The sequence below is a fragment of the Hyaena hyaena genome, unplaced genomic scaffold (assembly GCF_003009895.1).
Source record: "Hyaena hyaena isolate Hyena2069 unplaced genomic scaffold, ASM300989v1 scaffold_619, whole genome shotgun sequence".
Lineage (NCBI taxonomy): Eukaryota > Metazoa > Chordata > Mammalia > Carnivora > Hyaenidae > Hyaena > Hyaena hyaena.
The window spans coordinates 525,370-546,073 of NW_024081252.1; the positions used below are offsets into that span (position 1 = coordinate 525,370).

The 20,704-nt window shown below is 48.9% G+C and overlaps 2 protein-coding genes across 3 annotated transcripts in view; one reads left to right on the top strand and one right to left on the bottom strand.

Annotated features, from left to right (window-relative positions):
* Positions 1-13,500, top strand: part of FAXDC2 (fatty acid hydroxylase domain containing 2) — a 30,060-nt gene extending 16,560 nt beyond the window's left edge. The window contains exons 3-9 of the mRNA XM_039257464.1: positions 2,236-2,327; positions 2,459-2,562; positions 6,165-6,286; positions 10,964-11,169; positions 11,631-11,736; positions 12,100-12,266; positions 13,181-13,500. Of these exons, the coding sequence (XP_039113395.1) occupies positions 2,236-2,327; positions 2,459-2,562; positions 6,165-6,286; positions 10,964-11,169; positions 11,631-11,736; positions 12,100-12,266; positions 13,181-13,337 (954 nt within the window). The 3' untranslated portion in view covers positions 13,338-13,500. The remainder of the gene's footprint in view (positions 1-2,235; positions 2,328-2,458; positions 2,563-6,164; positions 6,287-10,963; positions 11,170-11,630; positions 11,737-12,099; positions 12,267-13,180) is intronic.
* Positions 13,501-17,788: 4,288 nt separating this feature from the next.
* The window catches only part of LARP1 (La ribonucleoprotein 1, translational regulator), a 55,563-nt gene continuing 52,647 nt past the window's right edge, over positions 17,789-20,704 (bottom strand). For both annotated transcript variants that reach the window (XM_039257459.1, XM_039257458.1), the window contains one exon: positions 17,789-20,591. In XM_039257459.1, coding sequence (XP_039113390.1) covers positions 20,382-20,591 — 210 coding nt within the window. In that variant the 3' untranslated portion in view covers positions 17,789-20,381. The remainder of the gene's footprint in view (positions 20,592-20,704) is intronic.

The window sequence follows — 20,704 nt, forward strand, 5'->3', positions numbered from 1 at the left end:
ATTAGCCCTTGGCCCCTAAGAATGTCCCGTGCCTCAGGCCTCTGGAATCACCCCTTTCTGTGACTGCTCCAGAGACAGGAGAGGCCCACTGGGGGCTAGAAAGAGGATTGGGAAGCAGCTCGAGACCCCAGCTAACTTCTGCACTATGCTCCTGTAATGTACAGAGCCCTCTGGGCTGTTTCTGTCCCTTTCACTTGGGCTGTCAGAGAGAGAAAATACCACAACCTCTGAAAAAAATAGCTAATCCTATACATGAAATAGAGGTTTTTAAAAAAAATGTTTTTTAATGTTTATTCATTTTTTGAGAAACAGAGATAGAGTGTGAGCAGGGAAGGAAAAGAGAAAGAGGGAGACACAGAATCCAAAGCAATGCAATCTCCAGGATCTGAGCTGTCAGCACAGGGCCCAATGCGGGGCTCAAACCCAAGAACCACGAGATCATGACCTGAGCCAAAGTCGGATGCTTAACCGACTGAGCCACCCAGGCAGCCCCAAAGTTGAGGCTTTTAATTTGATTTAGCTTGATCTGATTACACTCAAATGAAAAATTCCTAGTGAGTCTGGAAAAGTTCATGAAAAGGGTCTTCTGAATACTGAAAAAGGAATAATGGCAAAGCCCAAGTTAAATGTCTGGCGAGCTTGAGGGTGACCTTTCAATGGCCTGTTAAAAAGAACAAGTTCTTCTGATTGGTCCTGCCATTCAAGCCCTCCAGGACAGAGAGAAAAGTTCACTTCCAGAGTTCAAGACCCTGAAAAATTTTTCACTGGCCGTGGAAAATGATTTAGTTCTTTTTGGTCTTCTGATCAAATGTGGGATGGGGTAAGCTGAGAATAAATAATTCAGTGCAGATGCAGCTTTCTCTGAACGGGTCGTTCGAAACAAGCTGCTCCTTCAGATCTCCAAAGTCTGGATTAAAATGTAGCATCCCTATTGGATCGGCTTCCCCCCAGCAGCACCCCCGTGACCCTGTGTACATGGCACAAGTCACTAACTGCAGATGAACGTCAGGCACATACCTATAGGCCACCGTCCAGTTCTCTCCCGTGGAAAAATGTAACCAGACTCCATCTGGGCTTAGAAATAGAAGATGTAGGGGCGCCTGGGTGGCTTAGTCGGTTAAGCGTCCGACTTTCGCTTAGGTCATGATCTCGCGGTTCGTGGGTTCGAGCCCCGCATCAGGCTCTGTGCTGACTGCCAGCTCAGAGCCTGGAGCCTGTTTCAGTCTGTGACTCCCTCTCTCTCTGACCCTCCCCTGCTCGCGCTGTCTCTCTCTCCTAGAAAAAAATAAAAAAAAAAAAAAAAAAAAGAAATAGAAGATGTAAAGGACATTTGTAATTTCTGTACAATGGATATTGGTGACACACCTGACAGCCGGTATTTTCCTTCTCCAACTCTGGCACCTTGTTTGACCACTGAGCTTGCAATGATCTCTCTCTGCTTTAGACTTTTGGAGGAACTTAGGTAAGGGACCTCCCAGTGACTGCCAGGGGTCTGTTCTTTGCCCCTAGAACTGCTCATTATCCTGTCCAGCTGGCATCCCAGGCTAATCTCACTAGAAGCAGAGGAATTATTAAAAGTCAGAACATGTGTTCATTCTTTTCTTCACGAGCAAGAGGGTGATGGGATTGGGGACCTAGGAGGCCTGGCCCATGAACCCAGTGAAGTCCCTATGTCCTCATCACAGACTCTGCGGTCTTTCCGTGATGGCTGACCCAGCCTTGCCTGCCTACTGGAGTTAGTTGGGGAGCTTTAAGTAACATAGAGGCCCAGGTGTCACCCTGGAGACCCTTAGGAAATCAGCTTCTGGAAGAACCCGGTCATTGGGATTTTTTTAAAAGCTCCCAGGTGATTCCAACGCAAAGATAATGGGCATCTCTGTTCCACAGAAGGACTGGTGGTGAAATCCTACCACTGTGGGAGGCTCACCTGACCGTCTCGCAGTGACAAAACTGTTCGCAAGTTTCCGTGGGGTCAGATTTGTTCTCTTCCCTCCCTCAACCTTGCATTCTTATTTTCATAAACACACCCATATACAGCCTGAGAGCTCTTGATCAGGAAGAACCTCCCATAGAGGCTGGGAAAAGGTCAGCAGGTGTGCCACGCTGACATGGTGGAGATCCTGACCCCTCATCATTCGTGCCAGGACTGGTAGCAGCTCACTACTGTGGGCTGTGACTTCTGCCGTGACGGCAGGAGGCTTGCTGGGGCCTCACACTTTCTTGTCCTTGTTCTAGAAGGAACGTATCCGGGGCTCCATGAGGAGAACAGCTTTCATCCTGGGCTCTGGCCTTCTCTTGCTTGTGGCCTTCTGGAATTTCGTCTCATGGTGAGTTTGCGTAACCAGCTTTAATTCCGGAGCTGGGGGCAGGGTGCTACTGGTCTGGAGGCAGAGCATGGAGTAAGGAGCTGTCCACCCACCAATCTTCACCCAGAAACCTGAGTGGTTTTTCTCCTAAGGCAACTTCAGAGATTTGGAGATGCTTCTGGCCACTTTCCTCAAGCCCACTGGGAGAGGCTCCTGTCTACATTCGAAGGGAAGGAGTGGATCCTCTACATTATAGGTGAGGTTCCCAGACCACCCATGCTTAGCGTTTGGGGACATGATTAGAGTTTAATTCTTTTTCCATTGGTTTCTTCTCTATTTTGAGATTTCCCTGCTCTTTATTCCAAGGAATGAAGACTTAAAATTTAAGACAGTGTTAATCCTAAAGAGTGCTAAATCTGTGGGCAATCTGAAACGGATGCCTGAGGATATCTAAGAAAAGAACTTGAGATCTCCCCCTCCCAAAATAGAAAAAAAAAAAATGGTTTGTGTAAAAATGAATGCATATTTGGAGTAATAATCCTGCTTCTGGATGTCAGGTCCACAAGCACAGAGAGTTGCTCTATCTCCTGTGAGACTATGTCCTTGTACCTGGTGAAATCTACTCTCGGGGCCTGACAGCATGTGGTCACTTAGTAAATATTTACTGGCAGTGCAAATGGCTCTCAAAAAGCCAAAGAAAACATGGTGGAAGAAAAAAGGCATTTCAACATAGATATTTATAGCAGCATTGTCGATATTTAAAAAATAATTATTAAAAAAAATAGGGGCGCCCGGGTGGCTTAGTCGGTTAAGTGTCCGACTTTCGCTCAGGTCATGATCTCGCGGTTTGTGGGTTTGAGCCCCACGTCGGGCTCTGTGCTGACAGCTCAGAGCCTGGAGCCTGTTTCAGAGTCTGTGACTCTCTCTCTCTCTGAACCTCCCCTGCTCATGCTGTCTCTCTCTCTCTCTCTCCTAGAAATAAATAAAACATTAAAAAAAAGAAAAATAAAGGGGCACCTGGGTAGCTCAGTTGGTTAAGCTTCTGACTTCTGGTCAGGTCATGATCTCATGGTTAGTGGGTTCGAGCCCCGTCTCGGGCTCTGTGCTGACAGCTAGCTCAGAGCCTGGAGCTTGTTTCAGATTCTGTATCTCCCTCTCTCTCTGATCCCCCCCTGCTCACGCTGTCTCTCTCTCTCCCTCTCTCAGAAATAAAACATTAAAAAAACCATTATTATAACAGCATTGTAAGCAATAGTGACTGTCCTCAATCACCCGTTCATTCACTCAAATACTTGTGAATGTTACTCTGTGCCAAACTTCTATGGAGGATATAGAGATATTTAGGATGAAGTGTTTACCTCATTTAAAAAACTTTGTCGGGGCACCTGGGTGGCTTAGTCGGTTAAGCGTCCAACTTTCACTTGGGTCATGATCTCGCGGTTTGTGGGTTCAGCCCTGCGTCGGGCTCTGTGCTGACTGCCAGCTCAGAGCCTGGAGCCTGTTTCGGAGTCTGTGTCTCCCTCTCTCTCTGACCCTCCCCTGCTCACGCTGTCTCTCTCTCTCTCCTAGAAATAAATAAAAAATAAATAAATAAATAAATAAAAACAAAACTTTGTCACAGTCCAGAAGGGGAGATTTAAAAAAAGGTGACAGTTGTCACAAAGGAAATGTACATAAGACGTAGACGTATATTTTAAAAAAGCAAATAAAATGTCCCTGACATTTTTTTTCAACTGGAAGAACTCTGAACATAGGGTGAACGTTAACTATGACAGGTTCAATGGAATCTTACGCAGTCACTGAAAAGAACGATGCTGAATATATATGGGTGCAGTGGTGGGGAAAACATTCGATATGTTTCAGTTGCAGTGATGGGAAAAGTACCTTTCACCCCAATGAGAAGCATATTCCAGGGAGATCAGATATTTGCAATTTTAAATGTTACAACTGGAAGAAAGTTCAAGAGTTTCTCTTGTTGGGGCTTTTATTCTGTATCCCTCAAGGAATCTTTGGATTCACAAGCAGGCAGCCACCTTGATGGATGGCCCACTAGGCAATTACCAACCTAACATTTTCCACGCAAAATAAGAAAGCTTGTTATTTCTTAGAATAAAAGTAAATACATGTTCATTGTTCAAAATAAAAAGCAGACAATTTGAATAAGCATTAAGAACTTGAAAACCACCCAGTCCCATACCCAAGAAATAATCACAGTTAATATTTAAGTATAAATCTCTTGCATATTGGATATGTGGTTCAACTTTCAAGACACCAACTATTTTTTTTTTCATTGAATAGCTTGTGGACATCTTTCCATGTCAGTTAATACAGACTGACATTATTTGAAGCTGCCCCATCTAATCCATTGTACAGAGATACTCTAATCTATTTAGTCTACTCCCTATAAATGGACATTCAGGCTCCGTAAGTGTTTTTCTATGGTTTTTTTAAAAACGCAGTAATGGATATTTGTGTGTATGGATATATGTGTGTCCTTTCTTCTTTCTTTTTTTTTTCCTGTCTTTGTTGCGCGTGCTCTCTCTTTTTAACCTTCTGTTCTGTCAAACTGCTTTCCAAGATATTGTGTTAATCATATTTCCCCACACTGCTGGCCAAATATTTCTCAGGTCCCACCTGCCACAGGTACTGGGGTTTCTGATGGGAGCAAGAAGGGTAGTGGAGGAGCAGCACAGAGGCACAGAGTTAAGTAAAACGTCCTTGCCCCTTGGGATATTTAGAAGAAAGAAGCAAACCATGGGCAGCGTTAATAGTACAAGAATTAGGTAACATGGTACTGTCACTCTGATACCGGCCAGCTGGGGGGACAAAGTGCTTGTTGGTTCACAGCTGGGTATCAGAGATACTTGGAATGACTTTTCTGGGAAAGTGGGATATGGAGCAAAAACAAACAAAAACAAACAAACAAAAAAACCCTCATCTAAATAATTTTAAATCTTGATCAGCATTTTCGAAAGTATCCCGTAGAACATCAGTGCTGTGGGATGTGAAAAGCGGGGGTGACCATACAATTCATCATCCGAGTAGGGACATTTGTGAGCGCACATGAGGCACTGTTAATACTTATGCTAGACTGCCTGATGTAAACTGAAACTGTCCTGGGCAGACAGGGATGCATGACTGGCCTGTTCTTAGGTAGTCTGAGAAAACAAAAGTCCTAAGGTATAAAAGGACTGAGAAAGGCTGAGTTTAACAAAGTCAGATAGGTTTCTCCACTGCAGGAATTTTTAGAGCCATTAGCACGTTAGTCTGGACCATGGCTCTCTGAGAGTTGGCTATGAACACTGTTTAATCAAGGAGTTCCTTGAGAGATGAGTTTTCCACTTTGGGAAATGTGGACTAGATTCCTGAAGGCCCACTGCTCATTCAGTAGAGATTAGGTTCCCGACTGGCTCCTAGTCCGGCTGCTCATTGGGAACCGAATCATACCAAGGGCTCCCTGTTTCTCCCCTCCTTCGAATTCATAAAGGGTTCAAGGGGCACAGACTCCCAGATGTCAACCTAAATTTATTTATTATTGTATTATATAGATTATTTATTATAAATATAAACTTTATTTATATTTAACAAATTTTTGTATTTTTTTTTTCTTCAACCACCTAGAAGGTTGTCCCCATTTTACAGCTAAGAAAATAGAGACGCTCTTTAAGTGACCTGGCTAAGTCCCCCCTAGGTAGGTGGTCACCCCCAGGACTAAAGGTAGACCTTCTGGCCCGGAGCTCCAAGACCTCCCTGGTAAGGGACTGTCTACAATGCAGCCTTAGTCGCCATCAAGCTTGTGTTCAGTTAATACATGTGCTGTGAGAACCATAACTGTTGCCTTCTGCTTTCCAACCTTAGCTACCATCCTAGTGCCTACTCTGCTTTATTGGAGCTTCAACGGGCTTCTACTGCTGGCTGACACAGCCAGAAAACCTAGCCTCATCTCCCGCTACCGAATCCAAGCTGGCCAGAATGAACCAGTAAGTGTTGCTGCGGCTTCTCCTTGGTCAAAGCACAGAAAGCAAGAGGTGAAGCCACACTGAAAATTCTCACTGCAGGGGTACCTGGGTGGCTCCATCGGTTAAGCGTCTGACTCTTGATTTTGGTGCAGGTCATGATCTCGCGGCCCGAGGGTTCGAACCCCACATTGGGCTCTCTGCTGATGGTGTGTGGAGCCTGCTTGGGATTCTCTCTGTCCTTCTCTCTCTGCCCTTCCCACTTCTCTTTCTCCCTCAAAATAAATAAATAAACTAAAAAAAAAAAAAAAAAATCTCATTGCTGGCCCCGGAAAGAGAGCATGGCCACTGTGAGCCAAGTTATTGTGCACAAGGCTTCCCCAACTGAGAAGCTTAGAGAGAGGAAACAATCTGTCCCATATCTCAGAGCCAGCCAGTCAGGATGAATGTTCCAGTCTCCTGATTCCCAGCCCCAGCTCTGTGTCTGCCTGCACTGCCCCACAGCACTGTGGTCAGCATTTTGGGAACCAAAGTGATGGGCTCAGCCCTGCACTGGGCTGAGCACTGAGATGTCAGGCAAGCCCCCACCTCAGCCACTGAAGCAGGGACGGCAATGGCTGCAGGCTGAAAAGAGCAGATGACAGCTTTCGTGAGTGAGGGACACAGCTGCTGAGACAGTGGCTGGCCCCCTGTGAATACAGGGTTCTGACTGTGCAGGCAGTGGCTGGTTTTTAAGCAGGTCCTCCTTCCCCATCATTCAATTCAACGGCTGCTGTGTAGCTTATCCACAGTAAACAAGGCCTAGACTCGGCTTATGACGAGCCCTGGCCCAGGATGGGAGAGAAGGCCAGGATGCATATCTTCGACTTATGCAGCACTGGAAATGAGCCCCACTATGCCCTGAGCCCAGTCACCCACTTGGTGCTTTGACAACTTCCAAGAGCCTTTTCTTATTCAATGGGAAGTTGATTCTTAAACCCAGGTTCTTTCTCCAGTTTCCACCCAAAACACACTGGCTCCTTTCCCAGAGAAGACAATTACCTTTTAATTATCTTCCCAGGTGCCTGGGTGGCTCATCTCCACATTCAGGGCATTCTGCCCCAGCCCAGCACTCCAGAAAACAGAAAACAAGTACCCTGGACCCAGGCTTTCGGGATAGCCCCTTCCTGAACCAGGGCTGCTGGCTGGGCTTACAGCCGCCTTGCTGGACACAATAGCTGCTAGGCAGCCAGGGGGCCTCCCCCGGGTCCAGCATGACAGGCAGAGCCTGTCAAAGCCAGTGCATAGCTCTTGAGAGCCCTACATCTGTCAGACTATGGTGGTCTCCTGCCAGGCACCATTGACTAAAGACTTGGGTCTTCAAGGCCAAGTACTGTAATAGCCTTCATGGGTCAGATGAGCAAACAGGGTCTGAGGTGGGACATGGGTAGACGATTCATGCCCAAGCTCTCAGACCCCAGCCCGTACTCTTAACCACCTGACCAGATCAGCTATCAAGAGTATCACCTACCATGAAGACATTCACTGCAACCATCAACTGTGGTTGGAGAGCCACACAGGGAAGGTCTGGTTGCATTTTGCAGAAGCTGAGGCGCAGAAAGGTGGAGTGGCTGGCTCAAGGTCAGAGAGTCACTAGGAAGCAGAGCTGGGTGCATCTCACCTGACTCCCACCTCAGGTGCACAGCCCCCTGCCTGCTTGCTCTCCCACTCTCCTGAAGAGCCAGTTCGCAGCTCCTCCTCCCTGCTCACATACCCAACTTCCTACTTCGCTAAGTACACTGGGGCAAGCAGAGGAGAGACCCCACAGGCTTCCTCGCTCCAGCTCCGCCTTCCCACCTGATACAACAGGTGCACTCTCTTTGCTCCCATTGCTAACCCATCCCTGCACTCTCCCTGCGCTACGCCCTATTACCTCATGTTACCTCAGGAAATTTCTCCTTTCTCTTTCTTTTTTCCTCCCTCCCTCTCTTAGGGTAGTCTCCTCTGGATTATTACAAATGTTCCATAATTTTTCCCATCTTAAAATGAAACCAAACCAAACCAAGCCCCTAACCCCCATCTTCCAGACTCACTACCACTCCAATTTCTTCTCCCCTTGGCAACCAGCCTCTTTGAAAGAGCTGTCTGTATAGTCTCCAGGTCCTCTCTGTCCACTCTTCCCCGACCCCCCCTCCCCGCAATGTTTTGTAATCATGAAAACCTGGAAGCATAGATACAGAAGTTGAAAAAATAGTACAATGATCACTCCGCCTAGGTGCACCAATTTTAAACATTTTACAGTATTTGCTTTATCTATGTGTAAAAATATGTGACTGTATATGCATCTATACTTTCTAGCTTAATCATCTGAAAGTTAGTTCCAGACATTACAAAACTTCACTCTAAATCCTTCAGCCTGCATCTCCTAAATAGCCACAAGCCTCTATCATCTCAGGTCTTCTATGAACCTCCTCCGGTGGGACCTTCCCCACTCCAACTCCCACCTATAGGCACTGCTCCACTTAAATAGCTCTTGGCAAGGTGGGCTTATCTCATCAGATCTAGCGAGACTGTCATATCCTTGTTATACCTTCTCATACCTGGCTTTTCTGGCTCTCCTCCTGAGTTAGTGCTCACTTCCTCAGTCTCCCTTCGGGTTCCTCTTCCGCCCAGCCTCCTAACTGCTGAGTGTTTCAGGGCTCCGGTCTTGCTCCCCGTCTCTGTCTTCATACCCTTACTTATCTCATCCAGTGTCATGACTTTAAATACAATCTATATGCTAACCACTCACAAATTTGCCTCTAGCCAGGAACCCTCTTCTGAATTCCAGGCTCAAATTGCCAAATGCCTCTTTGACATCTCTACATGGACATCTAATGGACATCTCCAGCCCAACATGTCCCCAAGAGAATTTGTGATCAACCCCTCAAAGACTGCTACCCGCATCCTCCCCAGTCTGAATTCATGGCAATGCCACCCTTCTATTGGCTCTTCAACTACTCTTTCCTTCCTACTCCACACCCAATCTGTCAGGAACGATGTTGGCTCTATTTCCAAAATAGATCCTGAATCCAACCACTTCTCACTACCTCCACTGCTGCCACGCCGGTCTGAGCCATCACTCTCTTCTGTCAATATTACTGCAATTTTCATTGGTCTCCCTGTGTCTATTCTTGCTCCCCTACAGTCTGTTCCTAATGCAGCAGCCAGAGGATTCCTGTAAGAGCTTGTCACTTCTCTTCTCACAGTGACCCCCCCCCCAAACCCCATTTCCCTTGGAGTAAAAACCAAAGTCTTCCCAGTGATCTACAAGGCCCTATCTGCTCTGGCTCTTCCCCACCATTTTGGCCTCACTACCTCTCACCACCTCACTTGCTCTCTCCTCTCCAGTCAAATATATCTGCAATGTCCCTGAGAGCCTTGTCACCAGCTGTTACCTTGGCCTGAAGACTCTCCTCCCCAGGTATCTATTTCCCTCACCTTCCTCATCTCTTTGTTCAAATCTCACCATCTCAACCAAGTGTAGCCTGACCATTCTATTTAAAATTATTGATGCCAGGAATATAAACTCAATGAGGAAAGCAATCTTTGTTTTGCCTATTACTTCCTTCCCAGCACATAGGGGCACTGCCTGCAACATGGAAGGTGCTCAAGAAATATCAGTTGAATAAACAAAGGAGTAAACATATGTGATACACTCCTCTTGGTCAAGGTTTCCAGAAGAGGTATATGGCTTCATCTACCGGTGCTCTTAAACCAGGCTGGCCAGACCGAGCTTCACCATGGGATCGAACTGAAAGCATAGAGAGTGAATTCAAGTCAGTCAATATATGCAGTACCTGAAAAAGCTAAAGAGGAAGGCCTGAAGACTGAGGACCACTATGAACCCAGCTTTACCTTGCAGCTGGACCCCCTCCAGCTCACAAAAGGAACTCAAGGAGAAATCCCTTCTGACCAAGCTGACTCTAGCTCCTCAGGACCTGGGAAGTGACCTGTGGTCATGGGGCTATTCCTGGGAGCCCCAGTGCTCTGAAGAAGGGAAGGGTCAGGGGGTTACTGGTTCTTGGACAAATGCTGACTATAGTATTGAGGCTCAATGGGGTATGAGATTTGGGGCCAGCTCTCCAAAGACGTGGAGAGAATGCTCAGGCATTTTCCCATCCTGACAACCCCAACATGAAAACCAGGAAGACCAAGTCAATGGGAGTTAGTCAAGAGATCAGATGGGCAGCTTTCTGGCTCACCTTCTTCTTCACTCTGGGCCTAGGTCCAGGGAGGCTGGGCCACATGAGGACACAAGTGACCTTGATCTTTGCATCTGACCAAGCCTCCCTAGATGGGGAGGAGCTCAAAGGCTGAATAAGGCTATCAACCTGGGAGTTGGTAGCCTTCTCTCAAAACCCTAGAGGTGCCCTAAGGTGCCTGTCAGGAATAGGTGGGGCCTGGCCAGAGAAATGCAGAGAATAGTAGTGACAGTTGGCAGGAAGGAGAAGGCAGGCTCCGGCCTAGGAGATGGCTACTGGAAAAGGAGTTTCCAAAGGTAGGGGTTTTGCCAGGTGGTCCCACCCAAGCTCTTGGGCAGCAATCAGGGGCTGCCAGCTATGGCCAAACATCATGCCTAGCACCCACCTGTGGGCGAGTCACAGTGGAGCCTAGTTTCTAGAAGGGAAAGACCTACTTCTCACATTCTTGTCCATCTCCCTCCTTACTTCCCTCACACAGGTGGATTCTGTGAAACTACGCCAGTCTATGGGCACAATTCTCTTCAACCAGTTCATAGTCTCTGTCCCCATGGTGCTCTTCCTCTATCCCATCATCAAGGTGTGGGGAGACCCCTACCGCCGAGAGCTACCCACCTTTCACTGGTTCCTTCTGGAGCTGACTATCTTCATACTGATTGAGGAAGTCCTGTTCTACTACTCACACCGGTGAGCGGGACCCTGCCTGAGCACAGCTGGCTCCTCCTTCTTAGGGCTTTTAAGGGAGGAAATGGACACCTCAGAATTGTTGATGTAGGACCAACACCACCTGGTCTCAAAAGCCAGGAGTTAAATGGAGACAACTATTTGTGCCACGGTTGACAACTTGCAACAACTGAGAAATGTCCAGAAGAGAGCCTTCTGCATTCATGTGTGCAGGAGAGCACTTTAGTTTCTATCCCCATGGCTGATGCATGGCTGAGGTAGAGAGAGGCAACGTAATCCACCCCCAAATGATGCAGCATAAGAGGTGGGGTTAGAGCTTAAAGGCAGATCTGAGTGCCAGTCCAATGTGTTTGCAACTTTGCTCGATAGGTCGAATTCCTAGTTCCTACCTTTGGTTTCTCACGGCCTGGTGGGAAAGGGAAAGGGGAGATTGGCAGATTATTAACTATTAACTATTTTCCCAGGCTCTTTCACCACCCAACATTGTATAAGAAATTCCACAAGAAACACCACGAGTGGACAGCTCCCATTGGCCTGATCTCGTTCTACGTCCACCCTATCGAGCATGTGGTCAGTAGAGCTCTGCTCTCCCCAGAGGCAAAGGGCAGAGGGCCCAACCACCTTCCCTACGGCCTTCTGCAGAGAATTAGACCACATTGGTCCTTTCTCTCTTCTTCCCATTCAGCAGCTACCATTAATTGTTGGCCTAGCCTATGGTAGGTAATGTGATATGCCCAACATAACTTATCTCAAAGAGTTAATAACTTGTCCCAAAGTTATAAAGCTGAATGACTCCAGCAAATCAAGGTTCTGCGACTCTTTCAGCTTCTCCAGATCTGAGTCAAAGAAGTCTTCCCGGTACCACCCTCGGGCAAAGTAGACACCCAACTGGTCCCTCCATCCCTCTTCCTTCAAACAGCCTTCCCATTGAAGGCCTCCAACGTGCTGCCGGTGCTGCTGGGTCCCATTCTAATGGGCTCCCACTTGTCCTCCATGTCCATATGGATTTCTGTGGCCCTCATCTTTGCCACCATTTCCCACTGTGGCTACCACCTACCTTTCCTGCCTTCTCCTGAATTCCATGACTACCACCATGTCAAGTAAGGCCTCCTTCCCCACTGTGGGTCTCTGGGCAATAACCTTTACCTTCACTCCTAGAGCTTCTAGTTACAGACACGACCCTGATGTCTCAGTTTAAATGCATCAGTGCTAAGCGCAGTTGGGTGGCTCAGTCGGTTAAGTGTCTGACGCTTAATCTCAGCTCAAGTCTTGATCTCAGTGTTGTGGGTACATATCCCGCATTGGGATCCATTTTTTGCGGGTGTGTGTGTGGAATCTGCTGGTGCTAGTGAAGGGAGGGATCTGGAGGTAGGGAAAATAATGACCATGCTTGACCCAGACCACCTTGCTCTTTTCCTTCTGACACCAGGTCTTCAGGCAGCTATGGGTTTTTAAGCTCTATGTAGGTCCTGGACCCTTTGAATATCAACCATAAGCTAGACACTGTCAGAACAATGCATATATGCATATGAATCCTGTGTGCAGTTCAAGGAGAGTTGTGTGCTTTCTGAAAGCCTCCAGGCTTTTTCAAGAGTGGTTGATAAATCCTAGCACCATAATCACCTGAGATCCTTTGATAAAATGAAGGTTCTTGGTTTCCACTCCAAATATGCTGAATCAGTGTATGTGTGTCAAGGGGGGAGGACTTGGGAATCTGTGTTTTAGTAAGTGTTCCAGGGGATTCTGATGGAGGTGGTCCCTGAACCTACCTGAACAAGCCAAGCTCTGCCAGAGGTTGACTTATGTGCATCAGAATCACATAAAGAGCTTTTCAAAGGCCGACGATCATGAGTTTTCAATCTGGAGTGGCCCCAGGAATGTGCACAACTCCTGGAATAGTCCAATGCAGGTGGTCAACATGGTTGGGAACAGGTGTGGGGTAGGAGGGCTCAGAAATGTGTGAGGCTGGCACAGATCAGTGCACTGACCTCTAGTACCTTCCTCTCTCCTCCAGGTCCAACGAGTGCTATGGGGTGCTGGGGGTGATGGACCACCTCCATGGGACTGACACCATGTTTAAGCAGACCAAGGCCTATGAGAGACACAGCATCCTGCTGGGCTTCACTCCACTGTCTGAGAGCATCCCGGATCCCCCGAAGAAGATGGATTGAGAGAGGGCCCAAATGCCATCCTAACTGTCCCCCTCAGTGGACTGCTAAGGTGGCCCGAGGCATTCTGATTGTACCTAACTTGCTGCTTCAGCCATGCAGTTTTTTCCTTCCTTCCTTGTGGTTTTTTCCTTCCTTCCTTCCTTCCTTCCTTCCTTCCTTCCTTCCTTCCTTCCTTCCTTCCTTCCTTCCTTCCTTCCTTCCTTCCTCCCTCCCTCCCTCCCTTCCCCTTCCCTTCCTCCTTCCCTTCCTTCCTTTTGGTTTATTTATTTTTGAGAGACAGAGCACAAGCAGGGGAGGGGCACAGAGGGGGACAGAGGATCCGAAGCAGGCCTTGTGCTGACAGCAGTGAGCTCAATGTGAGGCTTGAACTCATGAACTGTGAGACTGTGACCTGAGCTGAAGTTGGTTGCTCAAGTGACTGAGCTACCCAGGTGTCCCAGCCATACATTTTCTAATGCATGACAGCATGACTGGGGCAAGAGAAAGCTCAGCTTCCCGGAAAGGTAGGGTCAAGGATGGGGCCAGGGCTCCCCCAACTGCCTCTGTTGTCCCTCAAAAGAGACCAGGAATTGGCTTAAGGGAGAGAAACAGCTCCCCAGAATGGAGGGAGGCCAGTGAAAAGGAAGCCACCTTAACAGGGCTCCTGAGAAGTCCCCCTGGTCCTTTGCTTGTGGAAAGGGAGAGATGACCACAGATAACCTTTTTATGGCCTAGGAAAGACACAGAGAATGCAGAGGTGGCAGTAAGACCGGAAGCTACTGCCAACTCCAGGGAGAGCTCCTTCTGGTGTCAGGGGGTAAGGGAACCAGAAGGTGTTGCTTTGCCCCTTCCTGTGCCAAAAAGCTTTTCTTATACCCTACTGGCCAGGGCCAGGACACCCCCATGGCCAACACACACACACACACACACACACACACCAAAACACACACAGTCAGCCAACAAAGGCCCTATTTCAACTCTGCTCCACTGCAAACATCATCCGTCTACGGAAAGAAAAATGCCAATCACAGAGAGCCCCTGCCTCCATTAAAATGGAGATACCAGAGACGCAGATCAGACCCTGACACCTACCTTCAGCCATATGTGGAAACCAAAGGCTAAACCCTGTGATCTGCTAAGCTGGGGGCCCTTTTATCCATAGATGGAAGGTTCAGAGTCCTTGGCCTTTGGGGACACCCGACCAATGCCCCTTATTAGCTTCTCTGAAGCAGGACCAGAGGCTGAGAAGGCAAGAAAACCATGGCTGACCAAAGGGTAGAACCCTCACTTCCCCCCAAATGCTTAACCAGTTGTCTCAACACCATTTATTTCAAATGAAACTTACCTGTAACAAAAGCAGAGAGCTGCCTGGGCTGCAGCAGTCCCCAGCCTGGCCTTCCCGTAGCAGCCAGACCCAGCCAGGAACCCTGTGACTCCCAAGAACAATTTGAAGACCATTCTGGCTTGAGAGGCCACCGTATTCAGTGACCAAATTCTAACATCTATTTGGGTCTGTTCCTGAACTTTCACTTCTCTTCCACCAAGAAAACCATCCATTGTTATAATACCTTAGCATTGGGAGGCCGGCTCTCCAGGCAGGACTATCTGCAACTCCAAACCTGCCTAGCAGGCCACCTGGGCACTTACAAAGTGCACTCCTCGGCCTTCCAAGCCCCACCCACTTTCCTCTGGCCTTGGTGGGCTTGGCTCTGTCCCCAGGGCAGCTCTTCAGGACACCTCATGCCCTGAGCTTGAAGCATAGCTTCTGGTGCTCCAATGGACAGCTACTAGCCTGCGCCCACAAGCTGTTCCTACACCAGTAAACGTGGAAAAGAGTCCATCTTCTGTACACTTAGCTAGAGTAGGGAATGAGGAGTGTGGGGAAAGAGGAAGAACAGATGCATTTCTTTTCCCCTCTGAGGTCTTTAGATTAAAAAAAAAAAATTTTTTTTTAATGTTTATTTTTGAGTGAAAGAGACAGGCAGAGAGAGACAGAGTGTGAGCAGGGGAGGTGCAGAGAGAGGGAGACAGAATCTGAAGCAGGCTCCAGGCTCTGAGCTGTCAGCAGAGACTGATGGGGGGCTTGAACTCACAAACCGTGAGATCATGACTTGAGCTGAAGTCGAATGCTTAACTGACTGAGACCCCCCGTTGCCCTAAGGTGTTTAGATTTTAAGGGACAAGAGGCTGCCAGTCTCTCACCCCTTTTGGCAGCCAGGTGGTTGGGCTCTGGCAGAGAGTCCCAGCCCTATCCTCTCATTCATCAAACAGGATGGCCCTGGGGTTGGTAAACAAGTGAGGCTTAGGAAAAGGCAGAGGTCTTGGGCACCTGGTGGCTCATCTGGTTAAGAATCTGACTCGATTTCAGCTCAGGTCATGATCTCATGGTTTTGTGAGTTCTGCGCTGACAGTGTGGAGTATACTTGGGATTCTTTTTCTCTCCTCACTCTTTCTCTACCCTTGCTTGCCCTGCTTGCTCTCTCCCTTAAAATAAACTTAAAAAATTAAAAAAAAAAGGGCTGAGGTCTCAAAATTCCCAGCAGATCATGTGGAAGTGTAAGGCATGGAAAATAAACTGGTCTCCTTTTAATTCCAGTAGATGCTTCCGTATTTTCTCTCCATTACATGCCTCATTCCAACACTCCTGACCATGTGGCATCTGGGAGCCACTGCAGTGCAATTAAACAATCGGTGGCCAATCTCATGAGCATTCCTACCAGGCTGTGAAGTGAGTCTTTCTTTCTTTCCCCAAGTCAGTCTACAGAACCCTGGCTGCTATCTCCTAAATTCTAGAGAGGCCACTGGAGGTTCTAAAGTAACTGCCCACCTGAAGAATGGCAGAATTCTCTGGAAAAACATTTCTGATGGGATGCTCAAGTACCAGGCATGGAAGACAGTTGTCAGACTAATAGGGAGGGAGGGAGGGTGGCCATGCCTCACTTCTAGGCTTATAATTATACATGTAGGCCAGAATGGCACTAAGAATGATTACCGCTGCCCGTACCTGGCCTCAGGGGTCAGGGAAAAGCCACCAACAGCCCAGGGGCCAGTCCTGAGTGGGCTAGGGTATGTCCATCATCGCATCCTTTCCTAGCTTCAGTCCTCTGGGCTCGCTGGCTGACCTGGATTCTTGTAAGGCTGGAGTGTTAACTATTACTCCTCTACTCTAGCAGAGATGTCTGTTCAGAGAGGGGCTGTGTTGACCCTCCACAGGCAATCACAGCAAGCTTCCTGGCTGCCTCCTTACAAGATGCCAGGCCACAGCCAGAGGATGAAAATCCCGAGAGCGGGATAAATGGGCAGAAACCCTGGAACTCTGCTGGGCTGGCATCTCTCCATTCTGTAGCACTGGCTACAGCTGCCAGGTCTCAAGACACAAGGTGAACGTGAATTCCAGGCTGGCAGAAGCTCTCAAAACCCCCTGGAAGTATTCGCCAGTAGCCCCCGGAACCCGTTCCCTGGGCAGATTCCCCGAAAGTCCAATGGCAGAGCCCTGCAAAGCTTTCACACACACATCTTGAGTGTAGGGTCCCCCTGGATCTGAGGGAACCCTAAGCAGGCTCCATCCCTCAAGAGCTGTACCCCAGATGGGAGACCAGCCAGTACTCTGCCTTTTCAAATTTTTATTTTTATACATTTTTTTTGTATTAAAAAGAAAAGCATAATTACCACAAATTACAAAGGACTAAAGCAGGACTAGAATAATGAATGAATCACTTCAGCCTGGAAAGCAGATACTCTCAATAATATTAATGTTATAATACAAGCTCATTCAAGTATTTTACATTTTTTTTGTCCTTTTAAATGTGATATCCTAGCACATGGTAAAGATAATGTACTATGAGCATAAGGTGGAACCTTCTCTGCAAAGCCAGATGACAAGTTTTCCTCTCCAGTGAGAAATGGGCTATAAGTTCTGATCTTCTCTGCCTCTGCCATCAACATGGCTGAAGGAGAGGGTGGGGGCTGGGGCCAATAAATCCAGGAACCCTTCCAGACAGGATACACGTTGGGGTCCCACTCAGGAGGGCACCAGATGACCTAGACCGTTGTACCCAGGCTTTCTGGCAAAAAACCACCCCACCCGCCTAGCTGGTCATCTTCCTTGCCCCTCCTCCCCACCTCCGGGGCCTTCTGAGCAGCTTACTTTCTTCTGTAAAATCAATCATTAGGAAAGGGGGAAAAAAAAAAGAGCTACAATGAAACGAAACAAAAACGTAACAACTTTAACACGAGGGCTCAGCGCCTGGGCCTGAGCCCCGGGGGTCCAGGCTGGGGCAGGGCCGAGGCACACAGACCTTGCAATGTTTGATGCCCAAAGGTCGTCCTGGTATGGACCGATCGTGGAAGGGTACAGGATGAGCGGAAGGGTTTGGGCAGGCTGCAGCTTTGTGTCTCAGGTCTTGGCCCCCACAGGAGGGTGGTGGGGGTGGAGTGGCCAATCCTGACAGCTCGGGCCACTCCAGCATGCCTGTCACAGATACGTCGGTCCTAAATTCAAGTGTCTTCAGAAAGTGAAGATGTAAACTACTCTTTGCAACATTAACTCCTAACATGTTACAAAAAAAGAAAGAAAAAAAAAAGCCCTCCCCCCTCCCCATCCTCAGCCTACATTGAGATGAAGTCCTCACCTCCCCACCCCAAAAGGGCTTCCTCTCTCTGGGGTGTCTGTGGGAGGATCAGGGAGGGGATGGCAGCCCCCTGGCCTGGGAGTAAACTCAAGATAAGAACAGCCTTTCCCCACACCCCCAAGGCTTCCTTGTGCCCCCAAACCCAGCAGAGGACAAACACTGAGGTTCTATGGTGCTGGATACAGTACCGGGCTGAGTGACCCGAAGGAAAGAAGAGGAACAAGGGGAAGGAGGAGGGGGTGCAGGAGTCCAGTGTCTGGTACAACAGGGGGCAGGCACCAGACTGGGCAGGGAAAGGCCTCAGATCCCACTTTTAGAGCAGTGACCAGACACACTCATCCTTGGCTTTCAGGACAACTGGGTAACAGGAACTGAGGTGGGCTCCCCACACCATGACCACTGGGAGGGCAGAGGTAGGGGAGGGCACAGGCTAAAAGCAATGAGGTGCCCATGACAGAGGGCAAGCCCTTGCCAGCCTGGGATACTGCCTCCGACTCCCACTCTTTGGGCCCAGCAGAGGAAACATTTAAAAAGAGGGCCAAGGAAGTGTCAGCAATAGAGCAACACTCTCATCAACTTCTCTGTGCTGCCCGGTCCACACTGGGGGTGACTTTATGTCATCACGCCTGCACCCGACACACAGCCCAGTCTGTGTGGGTCAGTCCTCTGTCACCCTCCCTAGCTCCAGATGCCAGGAGGCTCCAGCCAGTCCATTATCACTCACAGCCCAACCCAACAGTCAGCGGCTGGAGAAGAGAAGTCAGGTATACTCTATGTCCACATATACCTTCCTGCCGTGGGGCTTCTCCAACTGGCAGGATTCCCCCCAGCCCCCAAATCCTCCTGATCCCTCATTCCTAGGCAGGGTCACTTGGAGGATGGGCAGAGATGGCTTGCAGAAGGGGGATGCAAGATGGGGAGACGCCCCCAGACTGGAGGGGGAATGGCATCCTTCTCCACACCTTTGATGAGACAGAGCCTCCTTGAGACCTCAGATCTTTCAGGGCAATATATTTCTGAGCCTCAGCTGCCCGGTGTTCACCTTTCCCCTCACAGGCTGGGGAGACGGTCAAGCTGAGGCCAAGTGTATCCCAGATCCAGGCCAATGCTCTTCTTCAACAGTTTGAAGCACACTTGGCCTTGGGGATCCAAGGGTTGATGAAGGGTGTCACGGCAGGACAGGGCCTGTCGTGAAGCAACAGCAAGCAGAGCGAGGACACGACAGTGGCAGCAGTGTACAGACACAGGACGTCAGCTTCAAACGATGCAACAGCAGGGGTATTTCGGGCACAGCTCTGATCTGAGCCGCCCCCAACTCTCTTGCCTACAGGCAGGAGGCACTGTACATGCAACTCGGTCCAGAGAAAGATTCTAGCCAATCCAGCCCAGGCACATCCAGAGAAGGTGTGAGCTCTTCGGTTTGACTCCACCGAGGAAAACAGGCATTTGGGTATTTCAGATTCCCGCTCCACAATAAGGCAACTTTTAAAAAAATATTATTTCCAAGAACAAAACAAAACAAAACAAAATCCAAGGGTAGGGGAAAGACATCACTTTTTGTGGATTAGGTGGGGGTTTTCTGATTTATTTTTTTGGTCTTTTATGGTCGATTTTGTCTTTTTTTTTGTTGTTTTTTTTATTTTTGCTGTTTTCTGTTTTTTTTTTTTTCCATTTTTCCAAGGATGGAAAGGTCAGAGAAAAATAAAATAAATCCTCTTTCAATAGTCTTTTCTGGTATGAGCAGCGTCTCTCTGGGCTGGGGAGTAAGGGGCGTGGGGAGAGGGGAGTGGAGAGAGGCTGAAACCTTCCCCCACCCCCACTCCTAGATCCTTTGGTTTCCTTCTCCCAGAAGATGGTAGAAGGGCATGGGGGGAGAGCAGGGGGAGGACGTGGTGATGGTGGGCCCCCGATCGTCAGGGGGCCGGTGCTCGTGGGGCCCAGGGACGCTGCCAGAGCCTTCCATGGGACAGTGCTGGGCGATGGGGCCCACAGGGCCTTCTTGTGGGCTGCATAGTTGGCTTGAGGGGGAGCAGGAGGAGGCTGTGGGTGGGAACCATGGCTACGGCCTACCAGCCGCGGGCAGGGCTGCAGAGTGATTTTGGTAATCCAGACGAACTATCAATAATTTAAAACTTGATATATATATATGTATATATATATATATATAAAAAAAATCTCCCCCCTTCCCTCCCCCCTTAGAAGAAGCTAGGATGTGAAGAAGAGTCATGGAGAGAGGAGGGGAAGGGGGTGTGTGGAGGCTCCTGCCCAGGGGTACCTCTGATAGCCCAAATGGTGTACGTGTTGCCACTCAGCACAAAGGCCCATCCTAATGACTCTAGGCCTGTCCCTTCTCTGTCCCCTCTCCTGGGACTGGGCACCCCCATGGACTCTCACCCAACCCCCTCCCCCCAAAACCCCAGGGCTAAGGGGCTTTTCACTTTCCCAAAGTCTGTGTGTCCGAGTGCTGGCTTGTCCATTTGGCATCTTCTCGGACGGGCTGGCCAGTGGGTGGTGTGGGGGGTTGGCTGATCATGGTGGAGGGCCTGCTGGAAGACTGGGAAGGGCACCGCTTCCTGCCCTCACTGCTGCCACCTCCTGCTGCCACAGGGTGTCGCTTGTGGTTGCCCTCCTCACCCATGGGGGGCTGTAACAGAGAAGGAAGTCACAGGTGATTGGAGGCACAACCCACACCCCCTTCCTTGCCAGGGCTGGCTCTCGAGAGACTTCTTGCCTCCAAATGTAGACAATAGTTACAAC